Source organism: Netta rufina (assembly GCF_964035555.1).
Source record: "Netta rufina genome assembly, chromosome: 1".
Lineage (NCBI taxonomy): Eukaryota > Metazoa > Chordata > Aves > Anseriformes > Anatidae > Netta > Netta rufina.
Window position 1 is genome coordinate 176,300,519 of NC_140123.1, and position 25,829 is coordinate 176,326,347.

Genomic DNA, 25,829 nt, shown 5'->3' on the forward strand with positions numbered 1-25,829 from the left:
GGGCAGCGGCCCCTGCCGGCGGTGCCCAGCGATGGCAGAGAGATGCTCGGCGGCGACCCGGAGGGAGCAGCCCCCTGCCAGCCCTCCTCCAGACACCCCAATAATCCCCCCCTCGCCTTTCTGCACTCGTTGCTTTTCCGCACACTCCTTAGCGGCCCCTGCTGCCCCCTTCGTGTGACCTTGCCGCATCCTCCCGGAGACGAAGCACACCTGCGATAACGTATCCCGGGGAAATCAGGGGAAAAAAGGATTTAAGGGTTGAGGTCTTCAGGTGTCTCGATGCCACGAGGAGCCGTGTTTCTAGCCCCGCAGGTGTCCCGCAAACACCCCCTCCCCACCTTTAGCCTGAGCAGTGCCACCGGAGTGATGGAAAACGCCAGGCACTGAGCTCTTCCCCGCAATCCGCTTCTCCCCACACGAAACACACTCTGCTGTCCTTTCCCTGTCTTTTCCGAAGTTTCCAAGGATTTTATCCTCCATTTTTTAGGAGACTTCTCGGCTGCTCCAGCAGAAGTCCCGAGCCGGCTCCGCGCCCCAGCCGAAGCCAGCTGAGCGGCCACCGGCTCCCCCGAGGCGGGGGGGTCGTGGCCCGCTGCGGGTGCAGGTGAAGCCCGCAGCCGGTGCAGGTGAAGCCCGCAGCCCTGCCTGCGAGCTGCCAGCCGAGGAGCCAAACCCCATCCTCCTCCTCTCCCTCCCGTTTCCCCCAGGCGACAGCCGCCGCTGCCCGGCACCGCTCCGGGGCTGCTCCCACCGCTGCCCCCGGGCAGAAGCGTGGCCGGCTCGGGGCTGGGGGCTCCATCCCCGCGGGCAGCAGGGGACACCCAGGGCTCGTCCTGGCACCCGGTCGCCCGCATCCCCGTCGGGGGATCGGGCTGGGCGAAACTGAGCACGGGGCGAGCCCCGCTGCCGGAGGGGGGCCGGGAGGGTCGGGTCGGCACTCACCCCGCCGCGCCGGCCGCCCGTCAGGTCGCGGGTGATGCTGCTGATGTGGCTCATGTACTGGCCGAACTTCGCCTGGTAGCGCAGCGCCGTGAGCCGCACCTCGCTCTGCAGCGCCCACAGCTGCGCCAGCAGCGCCTTCTCCCTCCTGCTCCAGCTCACGGCCTCCCTCCTCGGCTCCGGCCCCGGCCCCGGCTCCGGGCCGCCTCCCCGTAGCGCCCGCGGGCGCCGGTGCCCCTCGCCCGGCCGGGGGGTCCCGGGGGAGCCGCCCTCCTCCGGGCCGGGGGGCCGCGCAGCCGGGGGCCCGTAGCGGCACGCCGCGAGGTGTGCGGGCAGCTCCCGCAGCCGCAGGACGCGGCGGCAGCCCCGCGGGCTGTAGTCGCACTTGACCTCCAGCTTCTGCACCAGGCTGCGGAGCGGCAGCACCGGGCGCAGGTCGGCGGGCGCCAGCGGGCGGCAGCGCAGCGGGCAGCGCCCCCGCCGCGCCGCCCAGGGCAGCAGGCAGCCGGCGCAGAAGACGTGGCCGCACGGCGTGGCCAGCGGCTCCTCCAGCACCCTGCCGCACAGCTTGCACTGCAGCTCCGCCGCCACCGGCGCCGCGAAGCGCTCCGGGTCGAAGCCCATGGCGAGTCCCGGCCGCCGCCAACTTTCGCCGGGGCGGCCCCGGCGGCGCTGGAGCCGCTCCCGGCGGGCGGGCGGGCGGCGGCGGCGAGGGGCGGGCGGAGGAGCGGGGCCGTGCCGGGGGAGGAGGGCGGCAGCGCCCAGCGAGGCTCGCCCGAGGCTCCCCCCGCGTCCCCCCGCCTCGCCTCCCGCTCCCCGCCGCTGCCGCCCCGCCACCTCCGCGCACCCCGGCCGGCGGGGCACGGGGAGGGGGGATGCGGAGACCCGCACCCGGACCCGCACCCGCATCCCCACCCGCATCCCCCCGCGGGTCGCTGTAGGTTGGGTCGCGCAGGGAGCTGCCAAAGCCTGGAGTCGCTCCGGCTCTTTTACCGGTGTACGTGCGGCCGGGTCTCTATCGCATTTCTCCCGCTCGCTTCTCTTCTGTGCTCCTGGTTTGGGATACGCAGGAGGGCACAGGAAGCACAAGTCCCCCCCGTACGAGTGCTCTCTTTGTTACCGCACCGAAAAAAAAATACGGTCGGGATAAGAAAATTGCTTGTGGAACTCCCTTAAACAACAACATATGTGTAAACAACACTTTCATCCTAGGAAAAGCTAAAACACAGCAAAATCTGGAAACGCATAGTCAGGATCAATAGCCAGGCTGGATCCTACCCCTTCATTGCCGCACAGCCCACAACATACACTGAAACATGAAACCCCTAACGCATTCCCCACATAACTCCACTATTGAAAACACAGGGCCGGGTTGCTGCCCCCCAGCTCCGTGGCAAACCTCCCAGCAGAGAGCGGGACAGGGTCTTTGGGGCGCTTCTTCACCAGGATCCTTCACGTGCAGGTCAGGCACTGTCCCTGTTGGAGAGGACAGTAGGCTCGGCCTGCAAACACCTGTCCAGGCCATCGGGTATTTTCTGGACCTGAGGACTACTGAGGCAGAGCCAGGGTGTGCCCTCACCAGCTCTGCAATTCCTGCCTCCAGCTCTGGCCCCTGGGAGCATCCCTCCAGCAAAGTTTGGGGGGGGGGCTCTGCATACCAGTCATGAATGGCTCTCTTCCATGACTGAGAGGACAACACGGGGCAAGGCAAGAGGCAAGCACTCATCCTCTGTCCCCAAGAAGGAAGGAAATCCCTGCACATCCTTGCCCCTAGCACCCTACCCGGGACCACGGATCTCAGCTATACCTACCCGTAATTTGCTTAACTGCTGTTTAAAATTGCTGTTTCTCAGCAATTTTAAACAGCAACAACTGGCAATACCTCAAAGAACATCTTCAGACCCAAACATTTCTAAGCAGCAACCTACTGTTTCTGACCTGCCACACACAAACCTACAGTTCCACTTGCATTTTACCATGGCTGTCAAATAAATAAATGGCACCACTGAATAGTCTCAGCTTGGGGAAAATGCACTCCATCACATTATACAACATTTATACACATTATACAGCATTTCACTGCAGATCAGAATTGCCTCTGACGCAAAGAAGGAAATCAGACACTTTGAGTAACTAATTAAGCTATTCATAGCTTTTGATGACCTAGTATTTCCATTGATTTTAATTGCATTTCTCACAGGGTCAGAATCAGTCTCATTATGAATGTTGGAGAAAATGACCGAAAAATAGTACTTTCTTCATCTGTCTTTGCAATTGAATGTTTGCACTCAGTATTTGTTTATACCATCCCTACTTTCCAAATGTCCCGATACATTTTCTTAATCTCCTTTCATGTGGCTCAGAGTCTCGGGTCTGTACAGAGGCAGCAGCATGTACGCTCAGCGCTCAGGCACACGTGGCTCAGACACTGTTGGGGCTGAGCCCAGCAGATAGTTATGGGGTGACCACCCTGCTTCGGGGCTGAGAGCTCAGGATCGAGCATGTGAGCCTTTCCCTGTCCCTGGCCTGTTTTTTTCACCAGTACAAATACAGCCAAAGCTGCAGAGCCAGATTTGAGCCTCCCAGCCCTAAGATTTCTTTTCACTTAGGTGATTAAATAAATGAAGATTTAGGATGCCCATGTTTTTAAAAAAATCCCATCCTTACTAGCTCACACTGGGCATTGGTGACATGTCAGCATGCTGGTAAAACAGTTTCAAGTGGTTATGACCTTTCTCTGTTCGTGCTGGAGTAAGAAACTATCTTTCTTTGCCAAGATGTCAGCACAGATGACAGCACAGGCCACTGGGTTTATATCAAAAGTAATTTTCCACTGCAGCAACCTGTAATACAGACAAATGTAAAAAACCCATCTAAAGGTTACAGCTGCCTGCATACCAGACCTCCACAGAAATGGGTACACATGGGTGAATACGTACAAACATTACTGATGCGCTTACATGGGATTGTTGCTACGCTTAGTCCTATTAGTTCCCGTGTAATCAGGAAATGAAAACGCAAACCCATACTTCTCTAAACTGCACTCAAATAGAACACTTAATTATAACCTTGTCTGCTCATCCGAGGTCTCAGCACCCAACGCTACAGGTTTTATACAGCCGTTCCAGTCCTGGCTGGGCTATGACCGTCCAAGAGGGAAATGCAGATTTCCTGAGATGGGGAGAGGTTGAGGAGCACGGGAACAGCGATGCTTCAGAGACATTGCCCACAGCTGTGGCAGCTCTGCACAGCTCCGCTGTTCACCCTGGGACTGCACCCAGGCATGGATAAAATAAACCTTGTGCAGAGGCTTGTCTCCAGGGCAGTCACAGTTCTGCTTTCAAGATGCACAAATAATAACAGATACACCAGCCTTTCAGTTTCTTTCAACTACGTGCTCCTCCAGCAGTTTCCACCCCTCTGCTCTATCGGGCAAAGCAGCAAAAGCCATCTGAAATATGAAATCACTTGCTCTCCTAGTCACATGTAGTTGGGCACAAGCACACACCCACATGCACACACATTTTGAGAAAGGATTTGGTAGGGTAAGAGCCCTTTATCAGCACGGATTGCCTGCTGCTCCTGGGCATCAGAGAGAGAGGAGGAAGAGCTATTTCAAGTATAAAATCAAGGGTTGTTTCAGCTCATAGTTCCTGCCTCATCCTAAGAGGATCTGCAGTTTAAAGTGTACAGCTGCTTCCAAATCTTCTGATGAAAGAATCCTGAGATAAGAATTATTGCTCTGAAATCCTGAAGGTAGGCTGGAAGACTCCTGACTGTTGAACTTAATGGAGAAAAACTTTCAAGTCAGATATGTGGGAATAAGGCATACATTTTAGCTTTTCTCCCCCCATCATTTTCATAATCATTTTGCCCTATTATTCATCTGTAGGATTTCAAAGGAAGATTCTTTTCCCATTCATGCTAAAAAACCACCCTGTAACTACATTAATTGCCAGGAGGACTCAGCAACATCACTCTGAGGGCACGATTTAGACCTGACCATTTGCTATTAAAACCTGTTATCATCTGGAGTCTGGAAAGAATGAATGTCATTGCACTTTAGAGAAAAGATTATAAGCATATAGTTAGTTAGTTCATATATTCATGTTTGATTACAGAGAAACACCTCAGAAGGTAATGTTTTTCTTTATTTTCAGGTTAGCAAGCAATTTTTCTGCACCACAGTCTATCACTGCAGCATGTTAAGAGAGTTTGAGGAAGTGTCCTTAAGATGAGAGGGCAAATTGAGTCTGAAAGCTCACTTTTTTTTTTTTTTCATTTTTTTCCCAAAGCCTGTTATTCATCAGCCAAGGAGAGAAACTTCCAAAAAAAAAAAAAAAAAAAAAACCAAAAAAACAACAACAACAACAAAAAACACAATCCTGCAGACATCTAGTAAGGAAGTTTTTACACAGAAAACATGTGATCTATTATTGTTCATTGGCAGAAAGACTATACAGTCTATGTTTAATTACGTTTGACATCAAATGTGTCACCAATCAACTTCGACCACTAGAAAAATGAGAGCAGGACTTAAAAAGCATGAAGTGGGAGGTCTGGATGTTGGACATGCCTCTTTTATCCACTGCATGGCCTTAAGCAATGCAGGTAACTACTGTTCACTTTTCACTTCACTTGCTGCTAATGCTGCCCTGCAGAATTCATTTGACTCAACTCCTTGTCTAATGCAGTTCTCTAGCAAAGCCACCGTGTTAAGGCTCCACTGCTTAGGGCAGGCAAAACAATAGTCTGCACCTTCCAAGACAGGACCTGGAAGGAAATCCTTCACTCCATGGATTTGCTCTGAGGTTGCCCCCTGAGGACTGAGCCTTGCAGAGGGTGGGAGATGGGCAGCAGCGGGACTGTTCGTGATGTAAAAGTCAAGCTGCCTGCTGCTATAAAAGCCAAATATTCCTGAGCATGCCTATTAAGCAGTTTGAGAACTTAACTGTAGGGAGTTAAGGAGGAGGAACATCTCCAGAAGCTGAACAGTTGTTTTTGAGCAGCAGACTTTTGTTCAGAGTTCATCATTACAAAGACTACATGGGCACTGCAAGGTGGCTTTTCCACACGTTCTAAACAGGACAGTTAAACACTAAACCTCTGTGAGGGAGGTAAGTGTTGTTACCTCTGTTTTACAGACAAAGAGGTAGAAAACTAAAATCCTTTAGGTTCTGAGTCAAAATGGTTCACATAAATAGGAAGTGTCAGAGCAGGGAATTGGGGTCTCCTTCCCTTTAGGAGACTATTGACAAGGCAAGGCCTTCTCCTAAGCTGAAAGCCAGCAGTGAGAGCAGGCAGCTGCTCCAACTGGGGGAGCAAAGGGGAAGCAGAGAGCAGCATTCTGCCCCCACGGTGGTTGGGCAGTGGGAATCAAGGGTCCAGATTGCAGGAGCATATGGGGATATGTAGTTCTTTAAATCTTGAACTGCAAACTCCACTAGCAAAGGTAGGACAAGACCCCACACTTAACCTATAGGACAAAATAGACCAGTACGCTTGCTCTAGGATTGTCATAGTGCTTTTCCTTAGTACTCTCTCTCTCTCTTTTTCCCCTTTCTTCAGTGTTAAAGGAAAGCATTTTTTTTTTTTTTTTTTAATAAGGCAAGAAAGAAGGAAAGAAGCAGCAAGAAGAGCTGAGACCCAGACTGACAGAAAACAGGTCTGCCAGTGTGTTAACCTCACATTTGTCAGGCCTGTAATGCATTTCTGCACCCAGCTGGGTTGTCGGTTAGCTGTCTGGTAAAAAGCTTAATGCAGACCACTTGCTGCCCAGTCCAGGCTCTGTGTTGCACGTGCTGTCCTTCAAACCACAGCAGGAGCCTAAGCAGAAGGAGGTATCAGTGGGGATAAATGTAAAGGAACATGGGAGTCTTGCCTTATGCATTTCTACCTAATCTCCCTTTCCCAGCCCAACTGCTGCAAGCCCAAGATGTCCCAGTTTCTAAATTTGTCCCTGCAGAGCCAATCCACAATCCACTCACCTGCTGCAGACACCTTCTCTCAGCACAGAGATACTCCTTAAGGGTATGCAGACACCAGACACTTTCTGTCTATTTTAGCATCCAATAGCTCACAAAAAAATCTAAGTGGATGACTTTTCATATTACAAAACCACAGCAGCTATCAGCACTGGGCAAAACCACTCACTCACGGTTGTCAGACTCAGATGAGACAACAGAGCCCAAACTGATTTAGAAGGGAATCAGCTTCTCAATGCTGGTACCTCCAGAGCAGGGTTAAGTCCTCCTGCTGTCACACAGGCAGTACTCGGTCAACAATCAAACACATGATAACTGTCCCTAGAGCTTCCTTTGCAAGCAGGGAAACAGCTTACAAATCAAAGATGGAAAAACAGTCACCTTGCCCAATGTCAGTAAAATCAGGTATGTTGTAAACTGAGAAAGAAGCAGAACCTCAGTTCCTAACCTCAGCTTCAGTGAAAGCTTTGATAGCTGTTCAAATCAGTAGAAATACTTATTGCCACCCTTCTGACTTCTACATGTCCTTTGCCAGTGTTATATTGCACAGAAAACTTCCTTTACCTATACATTTTGTAGTATTAGCTTGCACTTATACTGGTAAAGGAGGAACATAAACCATATTCAAAAGCATATATGAAAAGCTCAGAGTGAAATATGACCATCTGAAGAGAAAAAATGTAGGATTTTTTTTGGCAGGATTTTCTGAACTCTTATGTAAATCCATGAATTTAAGCCTTTGAAATTAAATTTAAATACCATTGCCACCAGAACGTGGCTGGCCTTAGTCTAAGCCAGGTGAGCAGCCTGAGAAATGTGTGCAGAGAATTCACGATACTTTATGCATTTTAACAAGACATAGACTGGAAAAAGCTATTAGTAATTCAAAGAAAACAAGCAAATAATGAAAGAGACCATTTTAAATTGTAGCTAAAATATAATTATAATCAGTGCATGGGAAGAAAGGAATCCATGCACTGTTTTAGTGTTACTAGCCTCCTATCAGATGCAGTACAAAAAGCAGATTGGAAATATGGAAGCAATAGAAACTGAAGGGAAATGAACAATTAATACCTCACTGTTCATATGGAGCTTTAAAGGAGCTTATAAGAAAAGAGTATGCTTATGCTTCTTTCATGTCATCCATTTCTTTGTTACACTTACTGTCCTTTATGTACTTGGAAAATGCAGGTTTGGAGTGTCCTCTTCAAACCTCATGCCTGTTGTCCCCATGTACAAAACAGGTTAAACAATGGCCAAGGAACTCTTTACTTTATCAGTCTTGCTCACATTGGAAATTTGAGATACTCATTCCAAATATTTAATTCACCTCAAGGCCAGTCCCTCTGAGACTTAATTTATGTTAACACAAAGAATGAACTGCTAAAATAGAAATATTTCCTCATATAATATTTCCTCATATAATGAAATATTTTAGTGCTCTACCAAACGCAATTCCTAGATACACTTCACTTCCTCCATTAGAGACTTACAACATTAATGTCTCGTGTTTGTATTTGACAGTACGAATAAGATGGAATAACAATTCACAGTAGTAAATCTTTAAAAATACCAACATAATATAGAGGCAAATATTATGAGTAGTGAGAAAACATGCTGTTGGATTTTGTAATTTTTCCAGTCTAGGATTTGTTTTGCCTTATTTTTCCTCAGTCCTATTTTCCTAAAGCTACATTCTCACAAACTACTTACTAATAGGCCTGAATTAAAATAAATACAATTCCTTATTCCAGAAGTAAACTTAAACCATCCGAATGGCTTGTATTTTATTTTATTTATAATTAAAATTTATTATACTTGTCTAGTGTGAAGGACCACCTTGACCAGGTATTCTAAAAACATATTTAGTATATTATCCTTTTTATCAGCTTCTGTCATTCAACAGGCCCACTAAAAACAGACAGAACCTGCTCCAGTTTGTGATTTTTCACCTTGTATGTGTATGCGATTCACGGATGCCACATCTCCTTTCCTCAGAAGACCAAACTGAGAGATAGGTTTAATACCCCTGCTAAAACTATACAGAAAAAGGCACAGTGAAGCTCCTTTGTCTATTTGTCTCAGCATTTGAGGGAGTGCAGTCCAGCTTAACACCTCATGGGACACTGTTCAGAAATGTCAATTTCTCCTGTTCCTGGAAGAGCCAAAAGTGCTGAATTAACAGATTGCTACTTCATGGTTTAATAGTTCCAGTCCTAATGAAGCCACAATGGGAAAGAAAAAGAGAATTAACTTTCTGATGCTGGGAAACTTTTGTTATATTTTGAATTTGACCAACATTTTCTACTCATTAGTTTTGTGAGAGACTCAGACCTGAAAGATCAGAGATGACACCATTAAAGCCTATTTGGACAAGTCAAATCTACATGTTCCTAAGCTGCCTATCATCACGGATTCATGAACATTAATTCTGCTGTACTAACCCAACTTTCTAATGACTACCTACTCCTGCACTGAGGATTGACGTGTACAGCCTGATAGTCTTGTTACAGGGTGTTTTGTCAAAATGTTAGTATAGCTCCTACCTGCTGTATTGCCTCATCATTACCTTTTTTTTTAATATACACTGATTTTCAAGAAAGAAGCCTGAGTTTTAGAACTGCTGAGCAACCAGATGCTTCAGTGACATCAGATAAAAGTCCTCAGAATCAGCTGTGAAAGGATGAATGTGTTCTTTCTTCATGCCTGCTGGTATAGTCCCATTCAGCACACTCTTATGGTACTTATGGTACCATGTACTTATGGTACCTCCCTTCACCCTCTGGTTGTATTACAGCTGCATCAGGTTCTGCTTGTGTCACAGAAGAATCAGATCAATAACATATAATTTAGTGTATGAGTCTGTTATTAACTGCTAAGGGGCTTCCCACCTAAGTGAGATAAGCTGGATTTGGCCCTTGATTGTGTATTAAAATGGATCAAGACACAGCAAAATGTTATATATTAACCTGATATTTTACTATCAGGGTTTTCTTTTTAAATAGAAACAGGGGATACATAAGCTGAGGTTTGGGAGAATTTAGCCTACCAGCTTAAATGGGAAAATCTATACGGCAAGCGTGTTATCTGGTCTATGCAGAGACATGGCTTCAAATTTATTACAGTTCATATTAAAGCCAGAAAATTTACCAAAATTAATAATGATTCAAGCTGTAATAAAAACTGAAGTCCCTGCTAGATTATACATATTAATATACCATCGGCATAAAATGCCAATTTAAATTCACTGATGCTGGTCTCCATCCCATGAGAATATGAAGCAGCATAAACAGCTCCTGTCCAAGGCTCTTATGTTAAAATAAAATGGCACGGTGGTGGGGAAGAATAGAGACACAGAAAATACCTTTTTTTTTTTCTGTGGTAATTGTACTTTTAAACTTCCAAGTTTTCTTGATTTGTACAACAGCAGAACTTACATGGCTGTGTATTTAGGCAAGCAGCCATTCACTGCTGACTATAGCAAGGTCCAAAAGTGGCATTCTCATCTGAGGCAAAAGTTCGATGAACATGATCTTTTCGCAACCAGCTTATTAAGAGCTGCTCTATTCCCAATTTCTTTTCAGAGGACATCTGTGAGATTAGTAAAATGCCATTGGACCTGATTTTGTACTGTTTGGGAACTTTGAATTTCAGGACATAACTGTCCAGGCTGGTTTTGTAAACAAAACATTCCGAGATTCCTTAACAAATACTACCAGTCCTCTGCAACACCCACTGCCTTCAAGCAGTGTGATTCAGACAAGCAGGAGCTTTTCTTTCCATTAGCCTCACATTCAGCTTCATTTTAGCAATGAAATGAGTCCCTCCTTCCCTTCCCACACAAATAATCCTCTGATAAAGAAGTCCAGCTTTTAATGATTAATGGCATTTTAAAGTCTGGCTAACCCTTTAGCAAGAACTGTCTGAACATCCAGTCCAGGGAAAGCAGCACTCAGGACTGTCAGTCGTTATTCCTGATTCTGCCACTGATGTGCCTTGAGAACTTTAATTAGTTAATTAACCTCTGTGACTCAATGTAAGCACTGGTGTAATGCACACAGTAATGCTTAACATGGAGTCCCACAGATGTAAGGCATGATAAAAGGGTAGAGGACTATTATTGTTACTAATGATCATTGGTTTGAAATCATAGTCAGGCAAAACCAAAAATAACAAGGCCATTGCAATTAGTTGCAAGGTAGGGTTGTGATATTTAATTACCATTAAAAGGGTACGTGATGAAAAATACATTACGTACTTTCAATGGTACTACTTAGACACAAGAAATAACTTTGTGGGATATCTGCAGCAAATACTAAGAGTAACAGCTTTGAAAAATAAGGACCATTGGATATTATGGTTTCTTCTCCCAGCATAGAATTTCCTTTTTCCTACTGTGCTGGGTACTGCAGCTGTTAGAGTGAGTCTATTTTCACATGTGATAGGCTTGTGCATTGAAAGCTAACAAGCCACAATAAGTTTATCACTGCTTTTGTCATCATCATTATTATTGTTCTTAATATGCTTTATACTAATTGTATGCGTTATCTAGAGAATTATAATTTTTGATCAGAGCATTTTTGTCCTGTGTGCTGCACAAGTACTTTAAAAGATAGTCATGATCTCAACAAGAGAACAAAAATAAGCTGACACCTTTACACAGCACAACTGGTTATAATTCTCTTTCCATTTCTTTGTAAATATTGCCCCTGGGATATAATTAGATAAAGCAAAGAAAAAAAATTTCTTCCATCAGGTAAGGTATTAGTGATCAGAACTGAATATTGGCAGCCTCAAAGTATACATTCCTTTCCAGCTATCAAAAGTTTTCCTTTATTGACTTGTATCTCTCAGCCTATCAAAGAAAAGTTTAATTTGCAGCTGAAATCCTGATCCTCTGATGAATCATGTTTTCTTTTGAATGCAAAGGGCGTCTGTCTGGCAAAGTTGGCAGCCTGACCTCCATAAATATTGTTCTATTGATAAAAAGAGGAATTGGATATAGGGACTATCCAAAATAAATATTTTGCAGGGATTTTGAATGTCTGAATACAATAGAGCAAAGGAATGTTATCGCATTTTAAATAATTCAGACATAAGCTGAAGTGAATATTAGTTGCAGTTGAAAAACTGTCAAATGTAGTTTGCACCTTTAGATTCATTTGGGAAATCAAAATGGACACCTGTTTAGGGATTGCTGTTTTTCCTTTTACCGTTTGTAGGGACTTACCCTTGATTTTGTCGGGAGCAAGTCTGGGCTTCTTAGTTTCTTGAAGATTTAATGTAGAATTTCAATGAGGTATTTAGGAACGTCAGCCTGATGTGCTCCTGCCCTTTGGGTGGAGGTGGATGGAAAAAGAGCCCTTTCTGTCCTCCCCACATGTATCTCTCCCTGCTCAGGAGCCCTTGCAGGCTTGCAGGTATCAGGGAGGGCTTCCTCGGCATGCCCTGGGGGCAGAAGGCTTTAAAGGGGAACGTGTGGCTCCAGGCTGAGCAGTGCAAGTGGAAAATCAGCTATGGCAGGAAGCAGGCAGGCCCAGGCTGTCCCCAAGATCAAGGGAGAGGGAACCTGTGTGCCCCTCCTTTGCACTGGGGAACGACGGAGGCATGCTTTCTCCCCAAAACGTAATCCCTCCTGGGGCTCTGTTGGCATGGCACACCGCCCTGCTGCTCCCCCCAAGGGCTGTGCCCTGAAAGATGAAAGACGGGCTGCTGTTTGTGCTGGCAAACCTCCTCCTTTCTGCCCCTTTTACTCCTACAAAAGCAGCTTACATAAAGCAGAAAGTGAATGCAGGAGGAGGAGGTATGTCTGGAGGTTTACAGCGTGAGAAACCCTCAGAAGGGCTTACGGGAGGTGTCTCAGCACAGCCAAGTCCCAGTAGAAAATCACCTGACATGGAGGTATGAGATTGCTCATTGCTGAAGTCAACAGGACTCCATGCATCCAGAGCAATCCCAAGTGGAGCAACAGAGCAATTTTTCTCATAGAACCACGGAATATCCCAAGTTCAAAGGGGCCAAGAAGGATCATCAAGTCCAACTCCTGGCTCCACACAGGACCACCCAAAAATCAGACCCGATGTCTGAGAGCACTGTCCAAACACTTCTTGAACTCCAGCAGGCTCAGTGCTGTGACCACTGCCCCAAGGAGCCTGTCTGTGTGCCCAACCACCCTATGGGTGCAGAACCTTTCCCTAACCCCCAGCCTGACCCTCCCCTGTCCCAGCTCCATGCCGTTCCCTCGGGTCCTGTCGCTTTCCCCAGAGAGCAGAGCTCAGTGCCTGCTCCTCCGCTCCCCTCATAAGTGAGCTGCAGGCTGCCATGAGGCCTCCCCTCAGCCTGCTCTGCTCTTGGCTGAACAGACTAAGGGACCTCAGCCACTCCTCACAGGTCTTCCCCTCCAGACCCTGCATCATCTTTGTAGCCCTCCTTTGGATACCTCTGATAGTTTTATGTCCTTTTTATACTGTGGTGCCCAGAACTGCACACAGTACTTACTCATGGTGAGGCCGCACCAGCACAGATTGGGACCAACGCCTCCCTCAACCAGATAGCAGTGCCATGCTTGATGCACCCCAGAGTACATTTGGCCATTTTGGCTTCCAGGGCACACGGCTGGCTCATACTCAGCTCTTTGCTGACCAAAACCCCCAGATCCCTTTCTGCAGGGCTGTTCTCCAGCCTCTCGTTCCCCAGTCTGTATGTGTATCAGGGTTGACTCCCTCTCATCAGAGACCTTTTGTCATCAATGCATTAAACTACATTGCTGCTGTAATTCAGTCTAAGAATAACAAAGAACACATATTTTTTATTATAAGAAAGAGAACTCCTGTCACCAGTACTGAATAGTATACTAAAAATCAAGGATAAGATATGGCCTAATATTTTTTCATTCTGTAGTCCAAAGTATTGCTGTGACTTCCATGCAAGGGAACATATTTGCAGTGCATTTAACAGATACACCATGACTGGCAGTTTATGTTTCCCATTTCCTATGGATCACTCCCTTTACTGTACTATATATATATATCCCAAAAAGGGTGTCCTGTTTCAAATGTATTTCTTTTTTTTTTTTTTTTTTGAAATAAGTGTTTACAATAAAATCATAAAACAACAACAACAACAAAAACAAACAACAAAACAAACAAACAAACAAAAACACTTCTGCAACAGAAAGTATGGCATTATTTACTTGGACGGAATCTACATCCATACTAGAACCTCAGGCTAAACTTCCCTTTTTGCTTATATTCTAGGTCACGGAGAGAATTTCTGTGTATTAGCTTTTCTTGTTATAGGCACACCTCTGCACTTTCTCCTGCTAAACATTTTGAAAAGGATCTACTATTTTTAAAAACAGTTCACATCAGTTAAATCTACCATTTATAGCAACCGATCAAAGGCCTTCTGAGCATCAACTGCATCTTAAATATGTTTCTTAGTTGCTGAAAAAAACAAAATAGTATAAGATGTAGATGGTATTCTCCTCTGCATTAGCCTAAAATAAGTTTTGTCTCAAAGTTCAAAGATCATTTGACAAAAAGCAGAGAAAACCAACAAATCATCAGCCATCTACAGGCATTTTCTCCACCATGCTAAGCACATAGGTGCTGCTACCAGAACACACTGAAATGCCTACGGGGAGTCATGCACCGCATTGCAGAGCCAGTGTGAGCTCTGGGGCTGGAGGAGCTCCAGCTGGGATGGAGCAATGCCACCCACCTTGGCAGTGCCTCTGTGGAGCCTCCTGCCTGCCACCCTGGCCACCACCTGCTCTCTCTCTGCCTCACCAGGAGAGCTGATGGTGGTTTCCTGGCCATGTACCTGAGGAAAAATAAAGAAACACTTGTAAGACTAGTTAAGAAAAGAAATCCCTAAGACAAAGAAAACAGTAGTTCATGAAAACGTCATGTGGGCAAAAACAAGGACATAGAATTCCTCAGGCAGCCTAAGAGAAAGATGATTGTGTTCATTACAGTGTCATCTGTTAGACTACAGGTTCTGAAATCTGCCAGAGGAATGCTGTGTACCTAATCAAAACGTATTTCCCTCTCTTTGTTCAGTGATTTAATATGATTGCTTTTAGGTAAAAAAGTATCCTACAAAGTAACCGTTGTGCTGCAAGTTACAAGAAAGCCTTTCTGATGTGTCTGTCTGTCAGAAGTCTGAGTTCCAAGCACAAGATGAAATTACTGGGGAATTTTTTCTGAAAAGCAAAACAGAGTAATATGGATCTCTGCATAACAGTTCTTGAGTTGTCCACACTGCTCTTGTTCTGTTGTCCATCTGCTCTAACTTTCACAACTAGAATTGGTGAAGTTGGGATTTTGGTAGACATTAGAAAAATACTTATTAACTGAGAAGAAATTTCTGCTTCATTTAAGTCTCCAACCTTAAATTTGAGAGGTTTCATAATCCATTTTTCTCCAGGACTGCAGTCGTTTTCTGAAGGATTTTTACTGACAAAAGTCTACACTTACTGCTATATCACAAAGCCACAGCAGATTGTACATTAGTATGGTACTGTGTTAATTCCTTAAACCTGAAGCAGTATGTCCATTAGTCTGCAGTGCTCACTCAGAGCTCACTCACTGTTTAGAAGAACTAGATATTTTGAATCCTCTTAGATGTACCTCGTATTAAGAAGCATATATGCAGAAATTGAACATACATTTCTGCTACTAAAATGATCTATAATTCTTGGATAAAATACAAAGATGCATTTAGAGCTAATAAGAACTGCCTGTCAATGACAATTACTGACAGTTCCATTAGTTTCTACATCATACTGTATAAAAAATGTAATAAATGCAAAGAAGTATTTAACATTGCCTTTCATTTCATGATCTCTTATCATTTTATTGCATTTGTAGGTAAAATGCAATCAGAGTACTGCATTGGTAAATATCACAATGGAAATACACAAAACAATCCATATTAAATGCTATTGCATATTAAATCCATATTAGATGCTATTGGTCCTATCTTAGAAACACAAAGCCCAGTTCAGCTGCCTAAACCCCACTTGCATAGCCTACCACATCCCACCTGGTACCTCACCTGTCTCTCACTGAAGGGAAGGCAGGATTACAAGGGTTTGCAGCCAAACCTTGAAGCCCCTTGCAAATGTCGTGAGCATATTTTGCCTCTCAGAAGATTCTATCAAGCCACTGATGACTGCATGTCTCATTTACTTCAAACCTGTTAAATACATCTTGAGATAAAAAGACAAGCCTTTCACGTTCATGTGTTTTTTAGCAGTTCTAAGAGATGCAGTTCTTAGGAGTTTGTTCAGAGAGAAAGTCCCACAGCCACCACAAATGCTACTGGAAAAGATTTGTTTAGTTTCAGCAAGCTCTGTACAGCTCTTACCAAGTCATTATTTCTCTTAAAATGACAGTTAGAGGCCTCAACTGAGACTGGCAAATACTGAGTAAGAGACAAGAACTTCCCCAAATGTTTTGAGAAGAAAAACATCAAATAGATGTGATAGATAACGGGCAAATAACTGATTTTTTTTTTAATTATTTATTATTATTATTATTATTTTTATTATGCTCATTTTACCAATTTGGTTTCTACAGAAAATACGTGGTGAAATCTGGAAATGAGTTTGATGTTCCCAAGTCCCAGGTCAGCACTCAACTACAAAGACGTCCTTCCCCACCTATCAGTTGCAGGATATACAACAGAGATTAGGTTAAATGCCATTATTGAGAGATTGAGAGCACAGGAGTTAGAAAATGCGTGACTTAATATCCACACAACTTTTGGGCAACAAGGCAGTGCATGTGCCCAAGAATGCCATCTTTCATTACATGCTTATGTCCTCTTTTTCTTCTCACAGGCCCTTTCTCAGTAAAAAACAAACAACCAAACAACCAAACAAACAACTCAATGTACTCAATTAATGAGTAACAACACATTATTTTATTTTCTTCATTTTTCTTTTTACAGCCCAAGCTGTCTTTCTTCTCCACAGATTAAGCTGTACTCTAAAGGTAGGATTATCCACGTTCTCAAGAGCTGTATTTCAGTGACTATCACTGCAGCACATACATGCTTCACAGGCTTTTGTGACCTAGTTTCACAGCTCCTCTGAGACATGGACTTTGTATTTTTTCCATGTTTCAGGTTTGGAAATGCAGTTCAGAATGACTAATACCAAGTCAGGCAGCATATGCACCCTTAGAGCTGCAAGGTCCATGGGTGTGCTCGGGGAGCTTGGGCAAGAAGTCTCATCTCTGGAAACTTTAATTGGTGACAGCAAACCAGTTTCTACTGAGAGTTTTTGAACTACAGTTTTTCAAAGGGATGTCATATTGCCAAATGTGAATTTTCATAGTGACTGTAAACGAGATGTTCCTGATAGAAGATTTATCCTTTTGTGAAACTTCATGTCCCAGCTCCAGCAGTTAAAACACTACAGTATTTAAAATAAAAGATGCTATGCAGTTTTGAGTGCATATTATCCTATACCTCATGCTCAAAGACAGCAGCAGAGCTTTAGCTGAAATATTATTTAGCAAAATAGTAATTAGATGGAATTTCATTGCAAATAAAGAAAGTTTGGAAGAGCTGTAAGAAGCTGAAAACAGGGCATTACAGTAAATAGTAGGAAATGTGCAAGCTCAGGAATATGCTGCTGGCCTGACTATGGACTCAGACAGCATCCAAAACAGAGATGTAAAGTAGACTACTGTAAGACTGAAAAGGAAGGAAGCCACAATAAGAACACCTAAGAAAATAATGCCTATCAAGAAATAAAGCCTGGTTTACAGATAGCAATCACAGAGAATGTTGTAGTGTGTATTTCTGTGATTATTCTGACTCCAGACTTGTGGCACCATGAAAATATCCTTTTCTTATTTTCCACTGCCAGCTTGTATGGAAAAACAACTTGCTGGTTATACAAAATAGAGGTTATCAGCAATATTGCTAATTAATGGTGTAGTTGCCAACTAAAAAGTTAGACTCTGACAAATATGACCTAATGTTACACAAATATGCTTCATCAATCACAGTTAAAAAATACACAACAGCCACTATTTTCTTTGGACTAGTAATAGAATATATTGGCAGTTAGTGTAATTAAAGGCTAGTAAGCAGATTAAACTGTTTGGGGGTTTATAGACTTCTACAGAAAAAGGATGAAAATGTTTTCAAAATGTCAAATCTTTGAACTGGTGGTATTTCTGTTTGTTTAAAAGGGGAAGACTTTAGTGGGAGCCCAAGGATATACAGGCAAACCCAGGTTCAGCATGTGGAGATCTCTGGTCCCCAGGCAGATCAGACTTTTGGATGTCCTCTGCTTGCTGTTTCTGGCAAACTCACAGCAGCTGGTGATACTGTGCTGCAGAACTGGTATCCCCTGGATATCTGGTGTGGCAACATTCAGAGCTACTATTTCTTAGTCCTACTATTTCCCATAAACTTTTAAGCCAGTGTGGAATACGAGTGATTTGGAGAAGCTTGAAGGGCTTCTTTCACATGCAGCAGTGGGAAGCACAGTCCATTTGTTTAATTTATTAAGGACATATGTTTTTTTTTAAACGATGGCTTGTAACATATGGGAGCTGAAGAGTGCAAAGATGAATAGGGAGCTTCAACGGCAACCCAAAATTCAGCAGATTGTGTTTTTAGGCTTAAATGCAAAGCATAAAGAGACAAAAAATAATCTTGCATGGGAGATCTCACTTTACTGATTCAAAGAAGTTTAAATCAATGTTTTTAGAATTCTGTTTCAAAAAATGAAATCTAATGGTGAGGATGAACCAAGCATATTTAACTATTTGCCCTAAATGCCACTCTCTGCCAGTTTCCCACATGCCACACAAGAAAATGCTTTGGCCATTTTTTACACTGTCAGAACAACACTAGTCATCTATTTAACTACAAACTCAGTAAATCAAGGATACATTTCACTAATATTTATTTAAGCAGCAAAACATTGCTCATTGACATAGAGAACTAATGTTCCATTTACGCTCCACAATTTATCATTAGACTCATTGGATTCACATACCATCCCAGCAAGATAAGGAATGCCATTAAAAAACTGTTATTTATAAAAAGGAAAATCAAAGTCTGAATTTTAAACATATTTCACTGCAGTGTGATGGAGCTTTTGTTTTAATATTGGCAAAAGAAAACAGCACTATAAGTGTAGAACATGCTACATGAAAAGAACATGGCTGGCCATAGCAGTAAGGATAATTGGCTCTGAACCTTTCATGAACCCTTTGACTTCAGTGGCCTTTGGATGAGGCCCAGTAAAAAGCCACATTTTTATATGGCAGACAGTTTTGATAAAGGCACAGTCTGAATCAGAAACAAAGAACTTGTGGGGAGCTATGTAGAGTGGACCATGAAGCAGAAATAAATAGTATTCATACAGTCAAAGGAACAAGTATAGTAATTGTATTCATTCATGTTAAATCCAGTTCACTGATTTCCATTTAAGGAAGCTTGAGATAGGAAAAAAAAAAAAATTAGGAATCAGAAATTAAAAGAAAATCTTCAGGATCAAGGTTATACATCTGAGATGAGCCCTGCAAGCAATAGTACATCTATTATGCTTGGCATTTGACCAATACTTTATATTTCAATTGGGTTTCAATAATTGCAAACCCTCAGCAGTTTATAACTTCTCTCTCCTTTCCTGGTACACCTGGTCATCTCCCTAACATGCTTCTAGGATAATGAACTGCTACAAAAATTTAAATTTAATTGCCGCAGAATAAAAATTAAGTACACTGGATCAGAGGATTGCTTTGCCCAGTCAGGAAGATGTAGTCCCATCTTCCATATTTAGGTATCTATGTGTCTTCAACCAGTGGTCAATTGTGTGCCAGTTCACAACTGTTGTTCCCGCCCCTCATAATAACCACTCTGAGAACCTTCATGACAGGTCCTGCTTTGGCAGTAGACTAAAATAAATATTCAGAGATCCCAGAGGAAGCATTGTACTTTTTTCAATACGGTTCACATATGGAAGTTTGGAAGTTTCACATATATAAGTTTGGAAGGTGAAACAGAAAATCTAAAGTGGTATTCTCCATTTCACTATGTCACATTTCGGGTCGGTTTAGATGCAGACCTGTTATGACAGAGCTTGCATTACATTTTATCTTCCACTATGCTTATTAGCCCTCAATGAAATCCAGCCTGCTGTCTTTGTTGGTCAGTGGTGTGACTGACCATATGGCTCTAGGATTCTTGAGAACAGGGTTTGATTTATTTTGGAAATAAAAATGAGGATGAGGCTGTGAATATGTTGGGGAGATTTGCTCTGCAGAATAAAATTAGCAATGGAAATAATTTCACTTCTTATCTAGAGCTAAATTTTAGATTTTAGATCTCTTTTTGTTATTTCAGACACTTGAATGCACAATATTTAATTTATGTCACTTACTGAAGAAAGAAAAGGCATTTTTACAGCAACATAATTGTTTAAAATTCATGCTTAAAATTTTATACCATTCCTGTCATTAAATCAGAAATCATTTTACCTAGGATATAGCTTTAGAAATAGTTAAATACATGCTAAGTAAGCAGTAAAATGTCACTCTTTTGCATTTAACCATTGCACACAGACACATCACATACTTCAGTGACACCTTTTCACTCCTCTAACATGTTGTGCAATGATTTCCGCATCCAGAATGGGGATTGAGAGGGGGATGACAGACTGCTTTATCTCCTTCACTTCAGAAAAAACAGAAAACAGTTGACAATGTATTTGAAGAGAAAAAGAGAAAGAGGGAGAGGGAAAAATTTGTTTGAAAACCGCCAATGATAGTATGAAATATCAAGTTCTAATTCATGACTCACACTAAATAGTCTCCCCAGGCTGGCTAGATGACAAAGCACATTATAATTATGTGGCTGAGATTGAAATGCTCTTAAGGCCTATGTAACTAGCCTAATGGACTCCACTGTAACCCACCAAGGGCACTAAACTTCACAACCAAAGACCATAGCTAGATATCACAAATGGCAAGGTTGGAGTCCAGTGAAAACATGGTGCTGCTTGCAAATTGTTGCTCCCTAAAATGACTATTCTGCTGAATGCTTCAGGAGAGTGACGTCAGTTAGTGGTCACCCATGACAGTTTTCTTTCCTCAGCTGTTTCCTATCACTTCAACTGTGGCATAAAAGGTTTTATTTCCTTACAAGAAACTCCTTACTTGAAATGAATAGGCAGGGGAAAGCTTTTCGAAAGCTAGAGCTCTTGAGTAAACAAGAAAATTCCTCGAAGGACATATTCATGGCAGGAATACTGTTCTCCGTGTAGGTCTTCAGCAGAACAGTATCCCTTTTTATATGAAATAACTTGACCAAATAAGAACAAAAGAAGAGCACAAACTGCTGGTTTTGCTGGCTAGACCACATCAGCCTTCCTGATTAGTTTGTCTGTTTTTGCTGCCTTGATTATCTATAAAATGAAAATTCAGCTGTACTGTGTGTGTGTAAAAATGTCTTCTCCGTAAACAAAAATTGTTTTCGAAAAGTCAGTTCTTAATACACTGCAAGACCACCTAGAGAATCCTTAAAAAGCAAGGTGAAAAAGAAAGAAAAAAAAAAAAAAAAAGAGAGAGAGAGAGAGAGGATATATTTTCAAAGTACAAAAATGAAGAATCACAGATTCAGAAACGAGACCTACAAATCTATTTTCCTTTACTCAAACTTTTCCTATTTATTTTCTATTTTTCTGTCCTTATTTCTTGGTTTTAATGGTTTCATTTACTTTTCCCTATAATTATTTTGCCTTTCCCTATACCAGTACCCATCTGTCCTCCAGTATTCAATATGCCCCTTTCTTCTTCTCCCTAGGTCACTTTCCCTCCTCTTTTTCATTGGCAGCTCCTCCAGTTTGTGTCATATTTTCCATTCCTCCTTTGCTAGTCAGGAGCTATGAGCTAAGGTCTCCTCCCTGCCATGAAAGGGAGGAGCACATACAAAGGCAAAGTCTCTTTTAGGGAGGAGGGGAAAGTGGGAAGAATCCCACCCAACCATTGCCTTGTGCTACTTGCATGTGCTCACTTCTTAGAAATTCTTACTTTTTTTTTTTTTTTCCCCCCGATGGTATGTGAGGAGAAGGGTGTAAGAGATGCTTCATGGAGCTCCCAGATCACAGGGACAACACGAAAATAAAACAAACTTTCCCTTCTAGCAAAAAATGAACAGATGTATATGTTTTCACTTCAACCTTTAGAAAGATTATACAGTCACATCCATTGGAGAAAATAATTCATCTTTTTTCCATCTATTTTCAAATCGCTCCCTTACCCTAATTCTTTGGGTTAGATCATCACCTGGCACATACAACCACCACAAAGTCACACTGCTGTCTTAAGTCCTACATTTCCCAGTGAAGAAGTCAAGAAAGTTACAATACCAATCTTAATTTGGTTTTCATTTCTTTCACTTTTTCCCCTTGTAATGATTTGAAAAAGAGGTCTTAGAGAGCTTAGCTATTTCTAGTAACTTAGCTAAAATGCCAAGCCTGCCACATCTATTGCTCTTCCCACTAGCCTACAGATGCTGGGTCTGCTTTGCTAGACCTAGCAGGAATCCTAATCAGTCTATGGATTTACTTTTGGCAGTGGATCAGAACTGTGTATTCAATTTGGGAGATTAATAAAGAATAGTGAAAATATAAAACCGGACAGTTCTGTTTCCCTAAAATAGCTGAGAAAATACTACCCAAATACAGTTTACACAGATTCACAACTATTGAGTAATTCAGAATAGTATTTTCTCTTTTGTTTTTAACTTTCAGAGGTAGCATTTGTATTTTTGGTTCATGCTTCTTAAGTGAGGTTTCTAGGGGTTACAGTCACTGGCAGTTTACCAGGATGCTGTCAGAGGCTGAAGAATAAACCTTGCAATCAAAACAATGCATCTCTTGGCTGGATTTTATTATAATCAGCACTGTAATGCCACTACTTGTTTTTCTGAACTCATCAGTACAGAGCTGTTGAAAATAGCTTGACGTTTCTCCTTTGCCTCCTGACATTAATCATGCTTAATTAAGTGACAATAAAGTTAGGGTTAATGCAAACAGGCATTAATTCTTGTCATCTCTCTGTTCTCAGGAGTATTGAAAGTTGGACAAGTGGAGAGAAACAAGATTGAAAATATATCCTAAAAAAAACATTCAATTAACATCAGCATTGGAGGTCTTGTCAGAGATCTGTTATAATGTATGCCCCAGTTTTTCCCAATAACTGCATGTGGGCAAATCCCTGTCTACTCAGAGTTAAATGTATGGCTGGGGTCTACTTTTGCAAGCACAAGGATAAAAGCTTTCATATGCTTGCTGCTGAAAGTATGGCAGGCAGTGGCAGAGAGCAAATGCGCCTGGTTCATTTTGCTAGAGACTCATTGAAAACACTGAAGTGCTTCCTCTCTCTGCTCAAATGTAGGAAACAAATCAAATTAGGGGGCTCAAGAGCAAGCTATATTTTCAGGGTGGCAAATAATGGATTTAGAAAGAAAGGTTTAAGCAAACAGTCTTTTTTTTTTTTTTCTTTTTTTTTTTTTCTTTTTCCCCATGGAAGTTGGAGAAGAATAATAATTTTAAAATCAGCTTAGAAAATCTGAACAATTTGCACCAGATGAAACTACTGCTGTCTCAAGGTGTGTTGGCAAAAGTCCTGAAATGCTTCTTTCAGCTGACTGAGGAGGTAGCTAGCTTACCTGCCTATACACCACTCACAGTAAACTGCCTGGGCCTGGAGGATTAGCAAGTAGTTCTCTTTTTCTAAGCATATGAAAAATGTGAGGTCTGTTACTTAGAATCATAGAATGGTTTGGATTGGAAGGGACTGTAAGACCACCCAGTTCCAACCCCCTGCCATGGGCAGGGACACAGTCCACCAGACCAGGTTGTTCAAAGCCCTATCCAGTCTGGCCTGGAACACCTCCAGGGATGGGGCATCCACAGCTTCTCTGGGCAGCCTGTGCCAGGACCTCAACACCCTCATAATGAATAATTTCTTTGTTACATCTAATCTAGATCTACTCTCCTATAGTTTAAAGGCATTACACCTTGTCCTATCACTCCACTCCCTGACAGAGTCCCTCCCCAGTTTTCCTGTAGGACCCCTTTAGTTGCTGGTAGACCACTATATGGTGTCCCTACAGCCTTCTGTACTCTAGATTAAATAACCCCATCTTTCTCAGCTTTTTTTCATAGGAAAGGTGCTCCAGCCCTCTGATCATCCTCATGGCCTTCCTCTGGACCTACTCCACCAGGTCCCTGTCCTTCTTATATTGAAGGTTCCAGAGCTGAACACAGTACTGCAGTTAGGGTCTCACGAGAGCAGAGAAGAGGGGAAGAATCACCTCCCTTGACCTGCTGGTCACGTTTCTTTTGATGTTGACCAGGATATAGATGGATCTCTGGGCTATGAGCACATGTTGACAGTTCTTCATCCACCAATATCCCCAAGCCCTTCTCTACAAGGCTGCTCTCAATCCATTAGTCACCCAGCCTGTATCCATGTTTGGGATTATGTTGTGCAGGACTTCGCACTTGGCCTTGTTTAACTGTGTTTTTCATACAGACCCACCTCTCAAGCCTGTCCAGGAGTCTCTGGATGACAATCCTTCCCTCCAACATGCCAACACCAAACCACTGCTCTGTTGCTACTTCATCACATACCATCCATCCCTGCAGTGCTACTGCCACTGCTTCTCCAAATTTTGCTGCTGCTATATCCTCACTGCAATAACCCATTGCTCACCAACCTGTGACCTTCACAGCAACTCTACAGCACTTCTGCCTGCTCACATGCTGTAGGACTTGCTCCTTCCACAAGGTGAAGGTGCTAAAAGTTGGCATTGGAGATGCCCTTTTTTACTATCATGTGGTGTTTTGTAGACTTGGAGACATTTCTCTTGTTTACAGGTTATCAGACACCAACCAATGCACTAGTTTCCTGAATATTTAGTGAAAGTTTTTTTTTTTTTCCCTTTCTCTTTTTGTTTTACACAGTAAAAAGACACACACTCAAGCCTTGATTTATCCAGTCATCTCCCCCTTCTCTCTGACAGGTCCTCAGTAAGAGTTCCTTCAAGTGATTTTGATCACTTGAGAAATTTCAAATGCTTTTCAGTGTTGATTCAGAGGTTGCATCTATAACATCCATCAGGTCCCCTCTGCAGCATCTTCCATCCCCTCAGTTCCCATATGAGAGCAAGAGCTGGAGCAGGGCTGGTTGCATAGCCAGGGGAGCTGTGAACACACACAACCCGAGATGCCTTCACGGGACTCTCTAGGGCTGACTGGGAATGCCCCCACCCCACAAAGCAATACACCACTCCCTGCAACTCCACTGCCAAGTGCCCTTTTTGGGGGTCCCACACCATTGGAGTCTGTTGATTTCCTCTCTGAATAATGCCAGATAACTAGAAAGACAGCATCAGGGAGTAACTCTTGTGTAGGCTGCATGGTAGCTTATGGGATGTGTGTGACAGATGGACACTAGTGGGGCTTGGCTGGGAGAGTGGTACAACTGGGCTGTGTAGCAGCGTTCCCATGGGCACTCTGCATTGTGCAAGGCAGAGGCAGATATGATATTCTGGGGAAAAGTATTCTGGGACAAAGTACATTCAAGATGGGTATGGATAGAACTGGCTTCAGAAATGATCAAAAAAAAAAAAAAAAAAGCATAAACTTGTGCAAATACTCCACTCCCATTGAGTTTAAATTACTGGTCAAAATTATTCACATTTTTCATGTGTTCTGTGCTCTTTTAATGAACTTTAGGACAACCTGTATTGGAAGAAAAGTGTCTTCAAAATCAAGTTGTGGAAGGCCATTTACAACAAAGAAATGGTACCCACAGTATTTCAGGTTTCTCATAGCAATAATTTTAATAAATCTTTTCATTTGGG

General features: G+C 43.1%; 1 protein-coding gene across 1 annotated transcript in view; it reads right to left on the reverse strand.

Moving 5' to 3' along the window:
* PDZRN4 (PDZ domain containing ring finger 4) overlaps nucleotides 1-1,563 on the reverse strand; it is a gene marked incomplete at both ends in the record, with an annotated part of 247,058 nt that extends 245,495 nt beyond the window's left edge. The window contains one exon of the mRNA XM_084306361.1: nucleotides 943-1,563. Within this exon, the coding sequence (XP_084162487.1) occupies nucleotides 943-1,563 (621 nt within the window). The remainder of the gene's footprint in view (nucleotides 1-942) is intronic.
* Between the last annotated feature and the right edge of the window lie 24,266 nt (nucleotides 1,564-25,829).